The 14,887-nt window shown below is 45.5% G+C and overlaps 1 protein-coding gene across 4 annotated transcripts in view; it reads right to left on the reverse strand.

The window, feature by feature from the left end:
* The window catches only part of PLXNA4 (plexin A4), a 477,499-nt gene that overhangs the window by 413,740 nt on the left and 48,872 nt on the right, over positions 1–14,887 (reverse strand). For all 4 annotated transcript variants that reach the window (XM_051626583.1, XM_051626591.1, XM_051626600.1 and 1 more), the window contains exon 3: positions 8,163–8,345. In XM_051626583.1, coding sequence (XP_051482543.1) covers positions 8,163–8,345 — 183 coding nt within the window. The remainder of the gene's footprint in view (positions 1–8,162; positions 8,346–14,887) is intronic.

The following is a 14,887-nucleotide window of genomic DNA, read 5'->3' on the forward strand; positions in this document are numbered from 1 at the left end:
TAAATTAAAGCAAAACCAATTAGGGAAACTGCGCTTAAGCCGACTTCCCGTCAGAAGGGTCAGCAGGCAAGAGGCATTCAAATCAAAGGCAGATGCAAGAGGCACTTCAAGGGCTCCCTGAAAAGTCATTATCCCAGTCAAAAGGGAAGGGGATAGAGAGGAGGAAGGAATGACAAGAGCCATTTTGGCTGAGCATCCATCCACGCATTAGATGGAGTGTACAGGGAATTAAATTGCCTCTCTGTGTCACCCTGGAGAGCAGAAGTGGCAGGTGAAGACCAAAGCTCATCACCTAATGTCCCATCCAGAGTGCTTCTCAGAGAACAGAGGGGTGAAGATGGGAAGGAGATAGACCAGAGGCACACAGGGATTTGTCTGCTTTTCCTTGTATCCCACACCCCTGTGTGGTTTCCATCAACAGAACAGCCAGGCCAGGTTTTGCAGCCTGAATACTCCACGTCTCACTCAGAGCCACTGACTCCATGCAGAAATTCACCCCCTGCAACGAGGCAGAAGAAAACCAGTCTCACTGCAGACTGTCCCCTGAGAGGCTGCAGCACCCCTGGATTTCAGCAAGTAACTTGCAGCAGGATATTATCTGTCCCTTTGTGTCTGCTTTTGTCCCCAACATCGCCTGCCTGCACAAGGCACATCCTCAGCCCATTGCAGGGTTAATCCAGCTCAGCTGCTTTGCTACTGGAAACTTGTCAAATTCAAGCTGCAGTTTCTTAGAAAAGTTTGAAGATCTGATAGTACAACCTACTGCCTGCCCTGCTGCAGTAGGTCTAGTGGAGCTCCTTATTTCTGCTGGAGTAGGAAATAAGAACACAGGGTACAGCACCACGGATGCAGAATTCACAGAGACAGCCAGCAAGCACCTCTGGGCTTGAAAATTACAGGTTGACTCTGGAGGGATTAGATAGTCATTTGCAAATCTCCTTGCACATTCACAAGTTCCCATCTCTGACAAGACTCAGAGGCCCTGTTATACTAGAACCTCAAAAAAAAAAAAGCAGCACTCACCAACACATGTATGTAAGGCAGCCAGCAAGAGCACAGCTCAGCCAAACCCTGCACACCAGCAGAGATCTCTGAGCAGTCAGAAAGCAGAGAGGGGTACTTGAGGGAGAGGCAGGGAAAATTAGTTGCTCTCTGCCAAAAAGCAGGCTCTGATTCCTACTGGGAACAGCAGCCTTCCAAGCAGGGGGAAAGAAAGTTTTCCTACTGCAGTTAAATGCTGCAAGGAGAAAGGAGTTAAGTGCAGTGAGCTACGCTGGCAAGTTGTAGCTGCATTTCTCAAGGCAATGGAAAGGAGGGGTGTGAGAGGCCAAGCACCTGCCTGCAGTGACAGAGCAATTAGTGGGTATTTAAATCAAGTGTCAGCTGCAGAGTTTGGGTACAGGCACTCTGGTGTGGTTCAGGGCTTGGGCTTTTACAGCCCAGGGAAGATGCACCTGCTGCATCCCTGGAAGTGCTCTAGGCCAGGTTGGATGGGGCTTGGAGCAACCTGGTCTAGTTGATGGTGTTTCTGCCCACAGCTGAAGGTTAGAACTAGATGACCTATGGTTCATTCAAACCCAAACCATTCTGTGATTCTAGGATCCCCATCACCACCCCTTTCAGGGCTGCCCACTCGTACACCCAATACAAGCACCAAGTGCCAAGCACACCATAGCTACCAAAAACACAACTTTCTGAATGCTGCAGCCAGAAAACTGAATTACTGTTTAGGCATCTAAGCTGGCAGCAACTTCTCAAAGAGGGACCATATATCAATGTAGGATGCAGACAACTGCAGTCTTCCCAGACGTCAAATACAGCTGGGAAGCAGCATCACTCCATCACAAGTGACTAAAGCACCCAGACTCCCACTGATTTAGGAAGCTGTGAGGAGAGGCCAGGGTGAACAAGCCACTCTTGCAGAAACCAGCTTCCCAGCAGGGGCCAGAGGCTCTACAGCATGTTTTCAGAGCAGTCAAGTCCACTTGCCAAACAGTTGGGGGGGGAAAAAATAATTTAAGAAAAAATTAAAAACACCCAACTGTTTCAAAGCAGCAGAAGGAAGGAAAAGGAAGCAGAGTTTCCCTTCTGACATTCTCACAGAGCTGTCAGCAGCAGAATATCTTCCAGGGAATATCAAAACCAAGCAGGGTTTCTCACCCTGTATGTATTCAGAAACCCCCTTGCCTGGAGGAACACTGAGAATCTCTGTCTTTTCCTGCAGTTATCATGAGACCGTAAACCTGTCCATGGCCAAACCAAGGCTCTCTCATTAGTTCCTGGGATGGGAGGTGAGGTAGGAGAGGAGAAAAGGAAGATACTCCACTCCATGTGGGTACATCATGGTATTACAAACCCATTTGGAGTTCTGTTGCTTGTCTCTGTCCATCCCTCACACTCCTTAGCTTGCTCAAAATGTTTTGCATTAAAAAAAAAAAAAAATTCATTTGTCTGTTGCCCACTTGAGGGTAATCCAGCTGTGTGGAAGGACCCAACATACCACCAGTCCCATCAGGATTCAGCTGCTCTCCCTTGCTCAAAGGACTGAACCCTGCTCTGGGAAAGCCTCTCACCCCAAATGTGATGGGGTAATGACTGAAGCAAGAAGATCCCTGACTTAGCAGTAAGTGATGAGGATAACAGTAGCTCAGTTTGCCTAGAGAAGTTGTAAATGCCTCATCCATCCCATCAGGACAAGGGATGCAAGCTGGAGGATAGGAGGTTCCATGTAAACATCAGGAAAAACTTTTTCACTGTGAGGGTGACAGAGCACTGGAAAAGGCTGCCCAGAGACATTGTAGAGTCTCCTCTTCTGGAGACACTCAAAAGCCACCTGGATGCAATCCTGTGTGACCTACTCTGGGTGATACTGGTCTGGAAGGGGGGTTGGACCAGATAATCTTTCAAGGCCCCTTCCAAACTGTAACATTCTCTGATCCCTGCAAGTGTTCAAGGGCAGGTTGGATAGGGCTTGGAGCAACCTGATCTAGTGGGAGGTGTCCCTGTCCATTCAGGGGGGCTGGAACTAGATGATCTTTAAGATCTCTTCCAACCCAAACCACTTGGTAATTCTATGACTCTGTAACAGAGCTGCAGGTCTGGTTGTCCTTCAGGGTTACCTTACTGAAGCAGTCCTGCCACTATCATAGACCAAGGTTTATTTTCTCCAAGCCACCAGCTAACTCCTTCAACACCTCTCAGCAGTTCCCACTCCCCCCTTTGACATTGTAAACTGCAATGTAGAATCCAATCAGGGTAGCTGTCAGCCAGCTGATGGGATGGAATAGCCACAGCTACACGCCAGAGACTGGCAGGGGCTCAGGCTTGCATCTACTTTCCAATCCAATTAACTACCCAAAAAAGCCAGCCTTCCCCAACCCAACTGTGAGATGGGCCAAAACAAGAATCACAAATCCAGGCTCTTTGATCTAACCATCTCCCTATGGCTTTTCTTCTCTGGATTCAAGGAAAGCCAAGTCTCACGAGTTTGGGGTAATCCAGAGGGTCGTTCACGAAACTGATCAATATTGAGAATTTTCTACTAAATAGAGGTGATACCTGGGGGGGAAGTGCTAGCCAGATTTCAGAACTGTCTGATCTGAATGAAAACCTTCACACCAAGTGGCAGTCCAAATCTAAAAAGCCCTTCAAAGACCTGAAATTGATGGGATTTTATGAAAAAATAAAACGCAAACGACAGAGAGAAAGAACTGGTTTTTAAGCCAAATTTCCTTCTCTGCAAGGAATTTAACACAGAAAAGGCTTAGAGTGAAATATTTTGATGGAACAAAAAAATACTTCTTAGAGGGAAGTTTGAAATGAATGTAAATTACTACTACTCCATTTTCAAATAAACATTTCAAAATGGACAAAGAGCTGTGTTTTGTTAGAAGTGCAATTCCTAGGGCTGTTCTCCCAGGTTTGACATTTGTAAACTTAAATTGCCCCTTACACCTACATCTACACATGAAATCATTGCAAGTAAGTTGTATTTCTTTGACTGGAAACTATCTGCACAAAAGCAGTGACTCATAAATTAAATACCTAGGGAAGGAATACAAGACATATTGAATACTCCTCTGCTCTTTTAGTGATGACAGGTATAAGTGGCACATAATTTGGCCAGACACACCAGAAAAGAGATCCAAAATAAGCACAGAGAATCTTGCAAAGCATCTCCACAGGTACATCTCTAACTTTCTCCTGCCACTGGATTGAAGAGCTAAGGGTGTAATGAGAGAGCATGCAAAGAAAAAGTGGATTTTGGCACCTGGCTGTTTTACAGCAAAGTGATTTGTAGGAAGAACATACCCAGGAATAACTCCCCTTCCCAATGGTTGGCTGCAGTGCTGTTTGCAGAGAGACAAACCAGAACTTTTTTATAAACTCAAGTGGGGTTTTCATATCTCCTGGTAAAAAAAAAAAAAATCACTAAAAAGTCACAGGGGTTCCCTTTTGACTTTCAGCCATAGGTTTTGTTTGAAGCACCTTACGTAGGAACTCATTCTGCCAACAGAGCCATCAGGCACCCTGGAATGTACTAGAGCTGTGGCAACAGTTACCAACATTGTGTGGAAGCACCACGGGCTGGCCAGCACAGGAGACAATTACAGACACTGGGATCTGATCAAAGCACTGCAAGACGAAATACTTCTCAACAAAAAGCAGCCCAGGATTTTTAATGCCCACAAGTGGTCAGGACCTGGGTTTCCATCTCATCTATCTGGTTTAGCTGCCTGGCAAGATCACACCTCACATTTAGTGCATTAATTTTCCCCAACACTTCTTTGAGCAGGCAAAATATTGTTGGCCTTTTACAGGAGAGAAAGCGAGGTAAGGAGGCACACCAGGAGTTTTCAGTAGAGCAAAGAACTGAACCCCACTGGTTTCCAACACACTCATCCCTACAGCAACTTTATCCAACCCCAAGATGCCACCAGAACCCTTCAGGCCTTTAATCCACGGGCCACCCTTCTCCATCCCCAAGACACCACCAACACCCATCACGCCTCTAATCCCTGGGCTCTGGTTTCCATACACAAGCATGGATGGGGTGGGGGGGTTCTTTTCTACAGCTCTGCATTTTTATCCTATTTATATCTTCATTCTGCAGGGCCAGGCTGTGCTGTGGACGAGCCAGCAGAATTGGAGGGCATATTTCCACAGCACATTATTCAGTGCCTCCCCGTTGGTCTGCACATGTAGCTGTGTGAATGAGCGAGGGTTGCAAAATGTATTTTGCCTGGGGCAGTGAAATAGCTGAGGCCAACCTTGTCATTCTGTTTCACTCACTCTTTTCCCACCCTCTCTCTATCTTGGCTTTTCCTTTTCTTTCTCTCTTTGTTGTCTTGGTTACATGGGCAGATTCCTGATATGCTGCTAGTTTTCATTTTAATGATACGTTCCTGTAAAGCACAATATTTTACTTCAGTTGTGTGTGCCACTGGATAAATTCCTTTGACATATGTGACATTTGTATATCAACTAACAGAGATTGCTTTATGACTGTGGGTATTTTGCAGCACATTCACGGATTGCATGCATCAAAATGTGATATACAGCCTGTCTCCTTTGTATGAAAACACACACAGAGGAAGACTGAAACTGCAGACAAAAAAATAAAGTTTCTCCAAAACCATCTTGTAATTACTTGCAGCAAGTCTTCCAACAACTGTGTAGATCCTGCTACCTTGAAGATAATCTAGTAACTCCTTTCTTTGTGCAATCCAAAGTACTTGACAGTAGCTTGACTGAGTAGCTGCACTGCACCAGGGGGAAGAGCAGCACATACCATGCGTGGTGGGATCCAGCAAGCAGGGAAAAAAAGAAGACAGCTCCTGGGCTTTGTCCACTGGTACATGGAGTTTCATCTAATCCTACAAAGCTTATTCCAATTTAGCCATAGGCTTTTTTTTTAAAAACATAAATCAAGCTTCATGCTGACATAATGGATTATGTTGGGAGTCGCAATACCAGGATAGTTTTTTCCCCTTGCTTCCTGTTCAAAAGCACCTGATTGATGAGCCAAGATGGAAAACAAAGCTTCAAAAAGCCCACGAAGCCTTGGCAAAGTTTCAAATGAAAATCCAGAGTGCCAAACTGGCCCTGTGTAGCAGCTGGGGAGGAACACAGGCTGGTGTCCTGAGCTCAGATACCCTCAGGAGCCCTGGAGGAGGGACAGCATGTGGAGGAGTCAGTGATTGCAGAAATCATAGCAAGGATGGGGATGAACCTGCAGGAGCTGAAGGCTTCCAGAAGCCTGCATCAACTGGTGCAAAACAGCCACTCGTGTTCAAGGGAGCCCCATTTTAATTTTCATCCTGCCTCTCTGGTGGAGACTTAGCTGAGGAAGATCTCAGCCCAACACTCCAGCTCTGCTTGAGCACACAGACCAAATGCACCAACTACCACAGACGGAATATTCAGCACATTAGGAAAAAGGGAATAAAATGCAGCTTTCTCCAATTACATCAGCTAGTTCAGCTCCCCTCTTCTCATTCTTTACCCTATAAGGCTGTCCCTGCTCTCTGCCACACTAAAGCTTTCTCATTCCTGCTTTTCCCTATTAAAAGGAATTAGATCTTGGATTTTGCAATGTGACCTGCAAAGGCAGTCAGAGCTGTGGCTGAGTTTGCTTCTCCTGAAGACAAAAGAAAAATCAAAAGCCTACATGTGCAGGGAAGCTGCAGTCATTCTTCACTGCTTAGGTCTTCTGGATATTTACCATTCAGATCTCAGCTCCCCACTCCTTCCTTCTCTCAAGAGACTGGAGAACTAAACAGTTTCTTATGATATTAGAGATGACAAAGAAGGAAAAGTTAATTAGTCAGAAGAGGAGATTATTTTTATTACAGCTGTTTAAAAACCAGTTTGGCTCCCTTACCACATGCTTGAATAGACTGAAAAAATTATTCTCCTCTCAAAAGCATCCGTGGCCTTTACTCTGTTGAACAAAGCCAGAGACTTTTGCCAGTGGGTAGGATCCCCTTCCCCTGGCAGACTTCCCTCAGCACAAGAGTAATGCCATCTGAATTTACAACCCTGGTTTTCTTTGCTTAAAAAGAAACAGGTAGAGGAACAAAACCAGAGATTTCAGACTTTCCTTAGGCATCCATGAACAAATTACTCCCTTCCCCCTGTCTGCTCTGCCCACCTTACACAAAGCAACAGCAGGTCACTTTCTTATAACTCCTTCCTTTCCCCAGCTTAGAAGTTTTTATTTGGAAAAGAAATTCAAAGAGACACCAACATCAAACGCAACCCCCGAGGCTCTGCCCAACCTTCCCTCCCAGCTTCTCAAGCATCTCCATTATTAGTGCAAAGCCACAATCTCCTTGTCCATACAAGCTTTTGCAACACTCCTGAGCTGAGCATCAAGACCGACAATGTCAGAATGGCCCACAGGGGCTGAAATGGAGGCAGTGTCCACCATTACCATAAGGAGGCCACTTTTAATGCCTCTTTTTGCCTTGAGAAAACTATAGGTAGATGATTCCCAGTTTCCACCTCTGAAGCCTCTCTAGTGTTGCCTTACATGGTAAACTACAGAGCCACAGGCATGCCACAAGCATATTTTTAGTGAGAATGCAGTGAGGATCATCAACACACTCTTCATTGTACTTGGGTTTGTGGAGCATCCACCATAAACATAATGCTCATTATTGTTCAAGACACAGCTTTGATGAAACACTCTTCATTCAGTACAAGAACCCAGCCTGACCTAACTGAGCAACCTCCAATCCCATGCTGGGCTCGTGGTGAAACAACAGTCCAGTCACATTGCTCTGAAGAAAGATCTCCAGAGTATGAATCCTGTTTCTTAACAAACTTCAGCCACAGTCATTTTTTTTCTCCAGGATGCACAGATACCCTGTGATCGATTACTTAATTAGAGATGGTCTGAACACACACACACACACAAAATATCTGTTGGATGTAAACTGCCTCAAGGCAGACTTTGGCTGGGTCTGTGGTTTGACTTCAGAAACATTCATTTGCTGATGAACAACAATTTGGAAGAAAGATTTTATCCTTTCTCACACCAGCTCTGTCCCTTGAGGGTGAAACAGTTTTGGATAAAGACTGTGCTCACACTCAATGCAACACTGCCAAACTCCATAAGAACATGAAAATCTCTTGAAGAGGATCACATTAGGTCTTACCTTCTTGAGCTTTCCACTCTTGGTGCCCACAAAAGCCAAGGAGTGGTTCTTGTAGACGTAGGCAATCACAGATGTCATTCTGTCTCCATCCTCAGTGAAAATGGGGAGTCCTCGTACCATGGATGATACTCCCAAGGGGGCATTCATATCCAGGCCACAGAAATTGTCATCAATTGTTAACAGCTGTAGACAAAGAAAAAAAAAAAAAAAAAGGATTAAAAAAAAAGCATTGAAGCCACTGAGATTTTTCACCATTTGTGAAATATCCATCCAAGCAGGGACACCACTGCATAACGTGCTCAGACTTTATGCAGGCTGGCAAATCAGTGACAAAGGCAGGACTGGAGAAATACAGAAGTGGGGAAAAAAATTGTTCAGAGCTTCATAATGAGTTATAGACAGAAGGAGAACTGGAAACTTACTCCTCTTGAGTGACAGTCCAGCAGGATACATTACATTAAGCTTTTTTCCTACTGCTTTACCAGTCAGTTTTACCAGTCAAGACCCAGCAATCAAAGAAAAAGTCTGCTGAAAATGCCTGAAACTTATCTTGTTCTGTCCAAAAAAAAAAAAAAGTATGTACATCATCCCCAGAGGATTCAGAGTAAGAACCACTGAGCTCTGCCTCCACTGGGGAATAAAATAGACCCTGGCCTGCCCTTCTACCCCAAGACCCAGTAGTAAGGCTCACATCTCCTAAAACTAAATAACCACTCCCCTCACACCTCCAAACATTGTAGCATCACTCATGCTGATCTTGGAAATCACAATCCCCCAAGGCATGTCCAGGCATGGTCTGGGAGCCAGCTGGTCAGCTCAGGCTAAATCTGCAGTAGGGACCACGCCAAGGATTAAACGTTACAAGCAGTGCCTGCACACACTCCCCATTCCTGGGGTTATCTTAGTCGTAGAATAGAAACACAGAATCATTTTGGTTGGAAAAGGCCTTTAAGATCATGAAGTCCAACTGTTAACCCAGCACCTCCAAGGCCACTACTAACCCACGTCCCTCAGCACCACATCTACATAGCCTTGAAATCCCTCCAGGGACAGGGACTCCACCAGTGTCCTGGGCAGCCTAGGCCAGGGCCTGACAGCCTTTCAGTAAAGAAATTGTTCCTAACACTTAATCTAAACCTCCCCTGGCACAACTTGAGACCATTTTCTCCCATCCTATCATTTGCTACTTGGAAGAAGAGACCAACAGGCACACACTCCCCATAGATTACAGTTTTAGCTGATGACCAGATAACAGATTCTCTCTCTTATCCCCCAGCTAACTTCCCAGGGGAATAAGGGAGAGAGACTTTAAGGTTAAAAAGAAAAAAGTATTCCTAGTTTTTTGGTTAGTTTTCCAATGAAACAATGGATACTAATAATATTAATGATGAGCTGAATTACAGAAAAAATATATAAATATGGAACTCACACTCCTCAGCTGGTTATTACCTCCCAAACAGACAAGTTTCAGACTGGACTCTGCAGCAGATAGCAGTGCCTGAACCCAGGGTCTCAGTGACATTCCACAAAAGCCTTGGAATGGCTAAACCAGTTCCACTCAGGGAGGCAGGAGAAGGCAAACTGTCTCCATGGAGGGTGTTCTTCTCTCTCAAGAAAACAGAATCCAGCAGCCCAGGAACATATGACACAGAAACCCAAGCCCAGCCAAAACACCATCCAGAAAGGCCAGAAGAGGGCTTGCTGAGGAGCCATTTTATACTGAGCACCATGAGCAGGAGTGCTGTGATTGATCCATTTGGGTCACCTGTCCCATCCTCTCCTCCCCTCAGGCACAGCTGCTCCCCCTGCTGTAATTGCCACAGCCCAGGCAGCTGGGAGGGCTCTGGGGTGCTCTCAGGTCAGTATGGCAATTGTTATCCTGCTCCTCTCAAACCAGGACACTACAATCTCCTTTCAAGTAGTTGTAGAGAGCAAGAAGGTCTCTCCTCAGCCTCCTTTTCCCCATGCTAAACACCCCCAGCTCTCTCAGCTGCTCCTTGTGAGACTTGTGCTCCAGGTGAATGCACTTAGTGTCTCGTGATTGCTGAGGGTGCTTCTTTGGGCTTCAGGGAGTTACACAAGTGCAGCAACAGAACACTACAAACAACTCTTCTACCTTATGGCACCACCTGAACAGCAGGTGAGGTTAGTACAGGTTGCCAATATGAGGATCTTAACAGAATGAGACAAATAAAGATGAAGTTCCAAATATCACGAGGCACAATTGCTAAAACAGTTAAACTTTAATCACTTCACTGTGACCACTCACAGCATTGAAGCTAAGTATCCACTTAAAATGTTTTGCTAGGCTAATCCCTAGAAAGGCAATTATTAATTGTACAGGAAGGTTGCCTAATTTTCATATACCAGTGATAAAGGATCACGAAAATTTCCTTTGTCTGAGCTCAAATCCTTCTGGAAGCATGGCTAGAATACAGGCTGCTCCTTACTTGAGCTCACAAGCAGTAAAAACCTAATAGTTGATTCATTTTGTCCTCACCCAGCAATTACAGGGAATAATTACAGATAGTTTTACTGAATGGAAAAATAATGTATCCTAAATGTATTTATAAACACATAAAACCTATGAGGAATTCAAACAGCCATTAGTAAGGAACAGCTAGCCTGAGCTCTGGCCTCCAAGAGCCATTAGTGTTAGTGGGCTGCCCTTTTGGAGCTAAAATAACAGCTCAAAGAGCAATTACAGATCAGATCAACAGCCACCGTGAGCAGCAGACAGGATGATCCTAGTCTACAGTGCCAGGACAAAGTCTAAAGTCTGCATCCTAGACCCAAAGGCCAAATTCCTCAGAGATCCAGTGCCACTGATCAGATGGCCACGCTTCAGAGAGCCAGGACACCCCTAATGATGGCAGGACTGCCAAAAGCTGAGTGTTTCTGTGGATAAAGAGAACAAACATAGCTTCATTACATAGATGGAAAAGCTGCAGCTTGACTACTCAAGAAGTACAAACGAGTTTGAAGCAGCAACACTATCCAGGTCTTTCTGAAAGACATGAGACACTGACTGTCAGAGAGGAGCTAAGGAGAGGAGCAGTGTGCTGGTGTGATACAGTGTAGGAAGCCTGCTGTTCACCAATCCACTTCCCAACACATCACCTGGGGTGGGATCCAACTCACCTAACTTGAACCATGTCAAATCTTAGTAAGTAGCTTACAGTGGTCATTTGAACTACCTCCATAATCAACAGAGGAAAGGAGGTATGTTAGAGAAGAAGCCATCCAATCAAACTTGCAACACACTGGATCAGCTTCTGATAGAGCCAGTTGATTGCTAAAGGATTTAACTCAAGCTAAGTCTCAAACATGAAGATGTATCATGCTTTGGACAGAAGGTTGCACTATATGACTTGTTGGGGTCCCTTCCAACCTCTTATGGATGTAGAAGGTGAGAGGAACCCAGGTATTGAAGTCAGGGCCAGTTTGACTGGAAACTCCTCAGTTCTCAAAGTGATGTGGTCTGTGTTTGAAGGCTATAAGAAAACTATGTTTGTGTCTCACTCAAGCTCATGGCCTGACAGGCTGAGAGATTAATAGTTTCAGAGCTAAAGCAAGAAATTCCCAAACCTTCTAAAAAGGAAAGAAGGAAATCCCAGGGAGGAAAGTCCTGGTTTGTCATGGTTTTAAAGGAAAACAAGAGATGGGAAATAGCTTTCTTTGTTACCAAGAGGATAAAGAACTTAATAGTGCCAGCAGACATATTACCTAGGGTGCAGCATATGGAGCTCCATCTCAAACAAAAGGAAATCACACCGACAAGCAGTGACATAATAGCAATCAAGCAGAGCTGGCACAGTCTGAGGCATCCTCCTTGGTGTAGCCCAGCCTCCCACACACTCCCCTCCCTGCAGCACAGCCAAAACCAACTACTCCAGTTGAAGCACTTGTCTGAAAGGACCCAAGCCTGGTCTGCCTTCCTGGCCCAGGACCTCCAATCTCAGGCAGGAGCTGCCTGTGCTGTTTTGCAGGGAGATACAAACTACTTCTGCTTGCTCCCCTGGCAGAGTCTGAATCTGGGTGGCTGTAAGGATCCAGCACTGAGCCCTCTTAACACACCCTATCAGCTGTCAGGATGTGTGAGCTAGAGTATGTGATTGTTGTAGATGCATATCAGAGCTCACATAAGCAGAAGAAGCTCTCATCCTCCTGCAAAACCCTAAGAGGATATAGACCCAGAGAACCCAGCATCAAGGACAATAACCTGTAGCTGATCTGCAGCACATCTCCAACCTGTTAAGACATAATTACTCCAATTACCACAGGGTAGTTCCTCCTCCATCAGACTGGGCCCAGCTCCAGCTGAGCTCACTTACCCTTAATGGGGCTGATAAAATGGTTTTCCCCCATACAAACACAAAACTAAATTTAATCCTGTTTATCTAATCTTACTTCCTGGATATGATTTACAAAAGGACACATACTTATAAGAAAGATGGGGACAGATTTTTTAGTAGGACCCAAAATGATAGGACAGGGGGTGATGATTTTAAACTAAAAGAGAGGAGATTCAGACTAGACATAAGGAAGAAATTTTTTACAATGAGGGTAGTGAAACATTGGTACAGGTTACTCAGAGAGGTGGTAGATGCCCCATCCCTGGAAACTCTCAAGGTCAGGGTGGACAGGGCTCTGAGCAACCTGATCTAGTGGAAGGTGTCCCTGTCCATGACTGGGGGCTTGGACTAGGATGACCTTTAAGGGTCTCTTCCAGCACAAACCACGTTGTGTGGGTGCTCAAGAAACCATCACAGAACCATCCCAATTGGAAAAGACCTCTAAGATCTCTGAGTCCAACCTCCACCCAGGGGAAAGAAGGAAAAAAAAAACCCAACCAAAAAAGCACACACAAAAAAAAAACAAGAAAAAAATCCCACAAAACCACAACCACACACCCCACAAAACCAACAACACACAACCCATAAAAAAACCCACCATGCCCACTGGAAGTGCCTGGAAGTGCCACATCTACACTTCTCTTTGAATACATCCAGGGATGGTGACTCAACCACCTCCCTGGGCAGCCTGATCCAGTGCCTGATCAGTCTTTCACTAAAGAAATTCTTTCTAATATCTAGTCTAAACCTCCCCTGGTGCTACTAACCCAGGTTTATTCACTTGGGAGAAGAGTCCAACACCCACTTCCCTACAACCTCCTCCTTTCAGGTAGTTGTAGAGAGCAATGAGGTCTCCCTTCAGCCTTCTCTTCTCCAAACTAAACAATCCCAGTTCCCTCAGCCTCTCCTCATAGGACATGTTCTCTAGACCCTTCCCCAGCTCCATTGCCCTTCTCTGAACATGCTCCAACAACTCAATGTCCTTCTTGTAATGAGAAGCCCAGAACTGGACACAGCACTCAAGGTGCTGCCTGGCTGAGTTGTGGTTTGCCATCCCCCCCAAAATAAGAGCAAGGCCAGCAAGCCACACACCACATGAAAACTATTTTCATTTAACATATTTAGGTTATTTCCTTCGAGGATCATCTGCAAAAAATATGCCAGCAAGCAAAACCCTACAAATAAACCTCACCCAGCTTCTGTGCAGCTGTGCCTCTCAGCTGCACACATGCCTTTGTAAAGGCAGAAATACAGTCATCTTCCTCAGCAAAGAGAAACACGTAAGGAAGTTTGGATTTATGATGAAAGGGTCAGGAGTTGCAAGCACAGGTTTATTTTCAATTCCAGACACTCCTAGCAGCAATATAAAGTAGCCACGTTAAACTCTCTGGAGCTTCCTGCTTGGCAATTTCACATTAATGACTTTCCAGAATGAAAGCAAAGGTGAGGACATGAATTCACTCTGCTCACAACACTGCTTCTGCACCAGCTGGGATACCAGGGAGGGCCAAAGGGAACATCTAAGGAGGCAGGGATAGGATCAGCAATTCTCACATCCTGAGCTGTTAAAATATAACCCAGAATTTCATGGTACAGTCTGCAGGCATCTCAGGAGGAAAGGGGGGCCTTGCAGTTGAGATGCTAGACTGGACTCATTCAGTTCATCATTCCACACCAGGTTCCCACCTGCAAAAGCGGGAATGTTACTCCCCACCCTGGGCCCCAGGAAAGCTGCTAAACACAAGTTTATAAGGTGCTCTACACATCCAAAATATCTTCATGTGAGAATGATTGGCAGCTCCCAGGGCATAAATGCCCTCCTGAGTCCCACCAGCTGCCTCTCCCTCTTGGGTTGGTGTGCAGAGGCTATGCCAGCTGTTGGGGGGCTGCAGTCTGCTCCCACCATTGCCCCCTCCATCAACAAGCAGGGGGTTCAGCAGCAGCCAGGACACCATGGCCAAGTGTCACACTCAACAGTGAAACAGGAAGGATGTGCAAAAGAAAGGTCCTGATTTACAGGAGGATTCTGGCAGGCACCTACCTTCTCCAAAATTAAGCCTATCAAATAAATAATTAATACTTCCAAGCCCTCCTGGAGAAAATGGTTTTACAAGGTTGGCGCTGGCTCAGTCCCCCAGGGATTTGCTGAGCCCCCCAAAACCCCCAAACTCAGCAGAAAGGTTAGAGGTCTGATTGCAGCACCTCCTTCCCTGTCCTCATCTGATTCCCCAGCAGAAGTGGGCACTTTGGAATTGCACAAATGGCTGAAACACCAGAGATTAGGGAGCCAGTGCAAATGGTGCTCATAACAAACTGCAGTTGTCCCTTAAACACCTATTTTATCTATTTGCCTCTGAAACCGCCCCTGAT

This window comes from Apus apus, chromosome 1 (assembly GCF_020740795.1).
Source record: "Apus apus isolate bApuApu2 chromosome 1, bApuApu2.pri.cur, whole genome shotgun sequence".
Lineage (NCBI taxonomy): Eukaryota > Metazoa > Chordata > Aves > Apodiformes > Apodidae > Apus > Apus apus.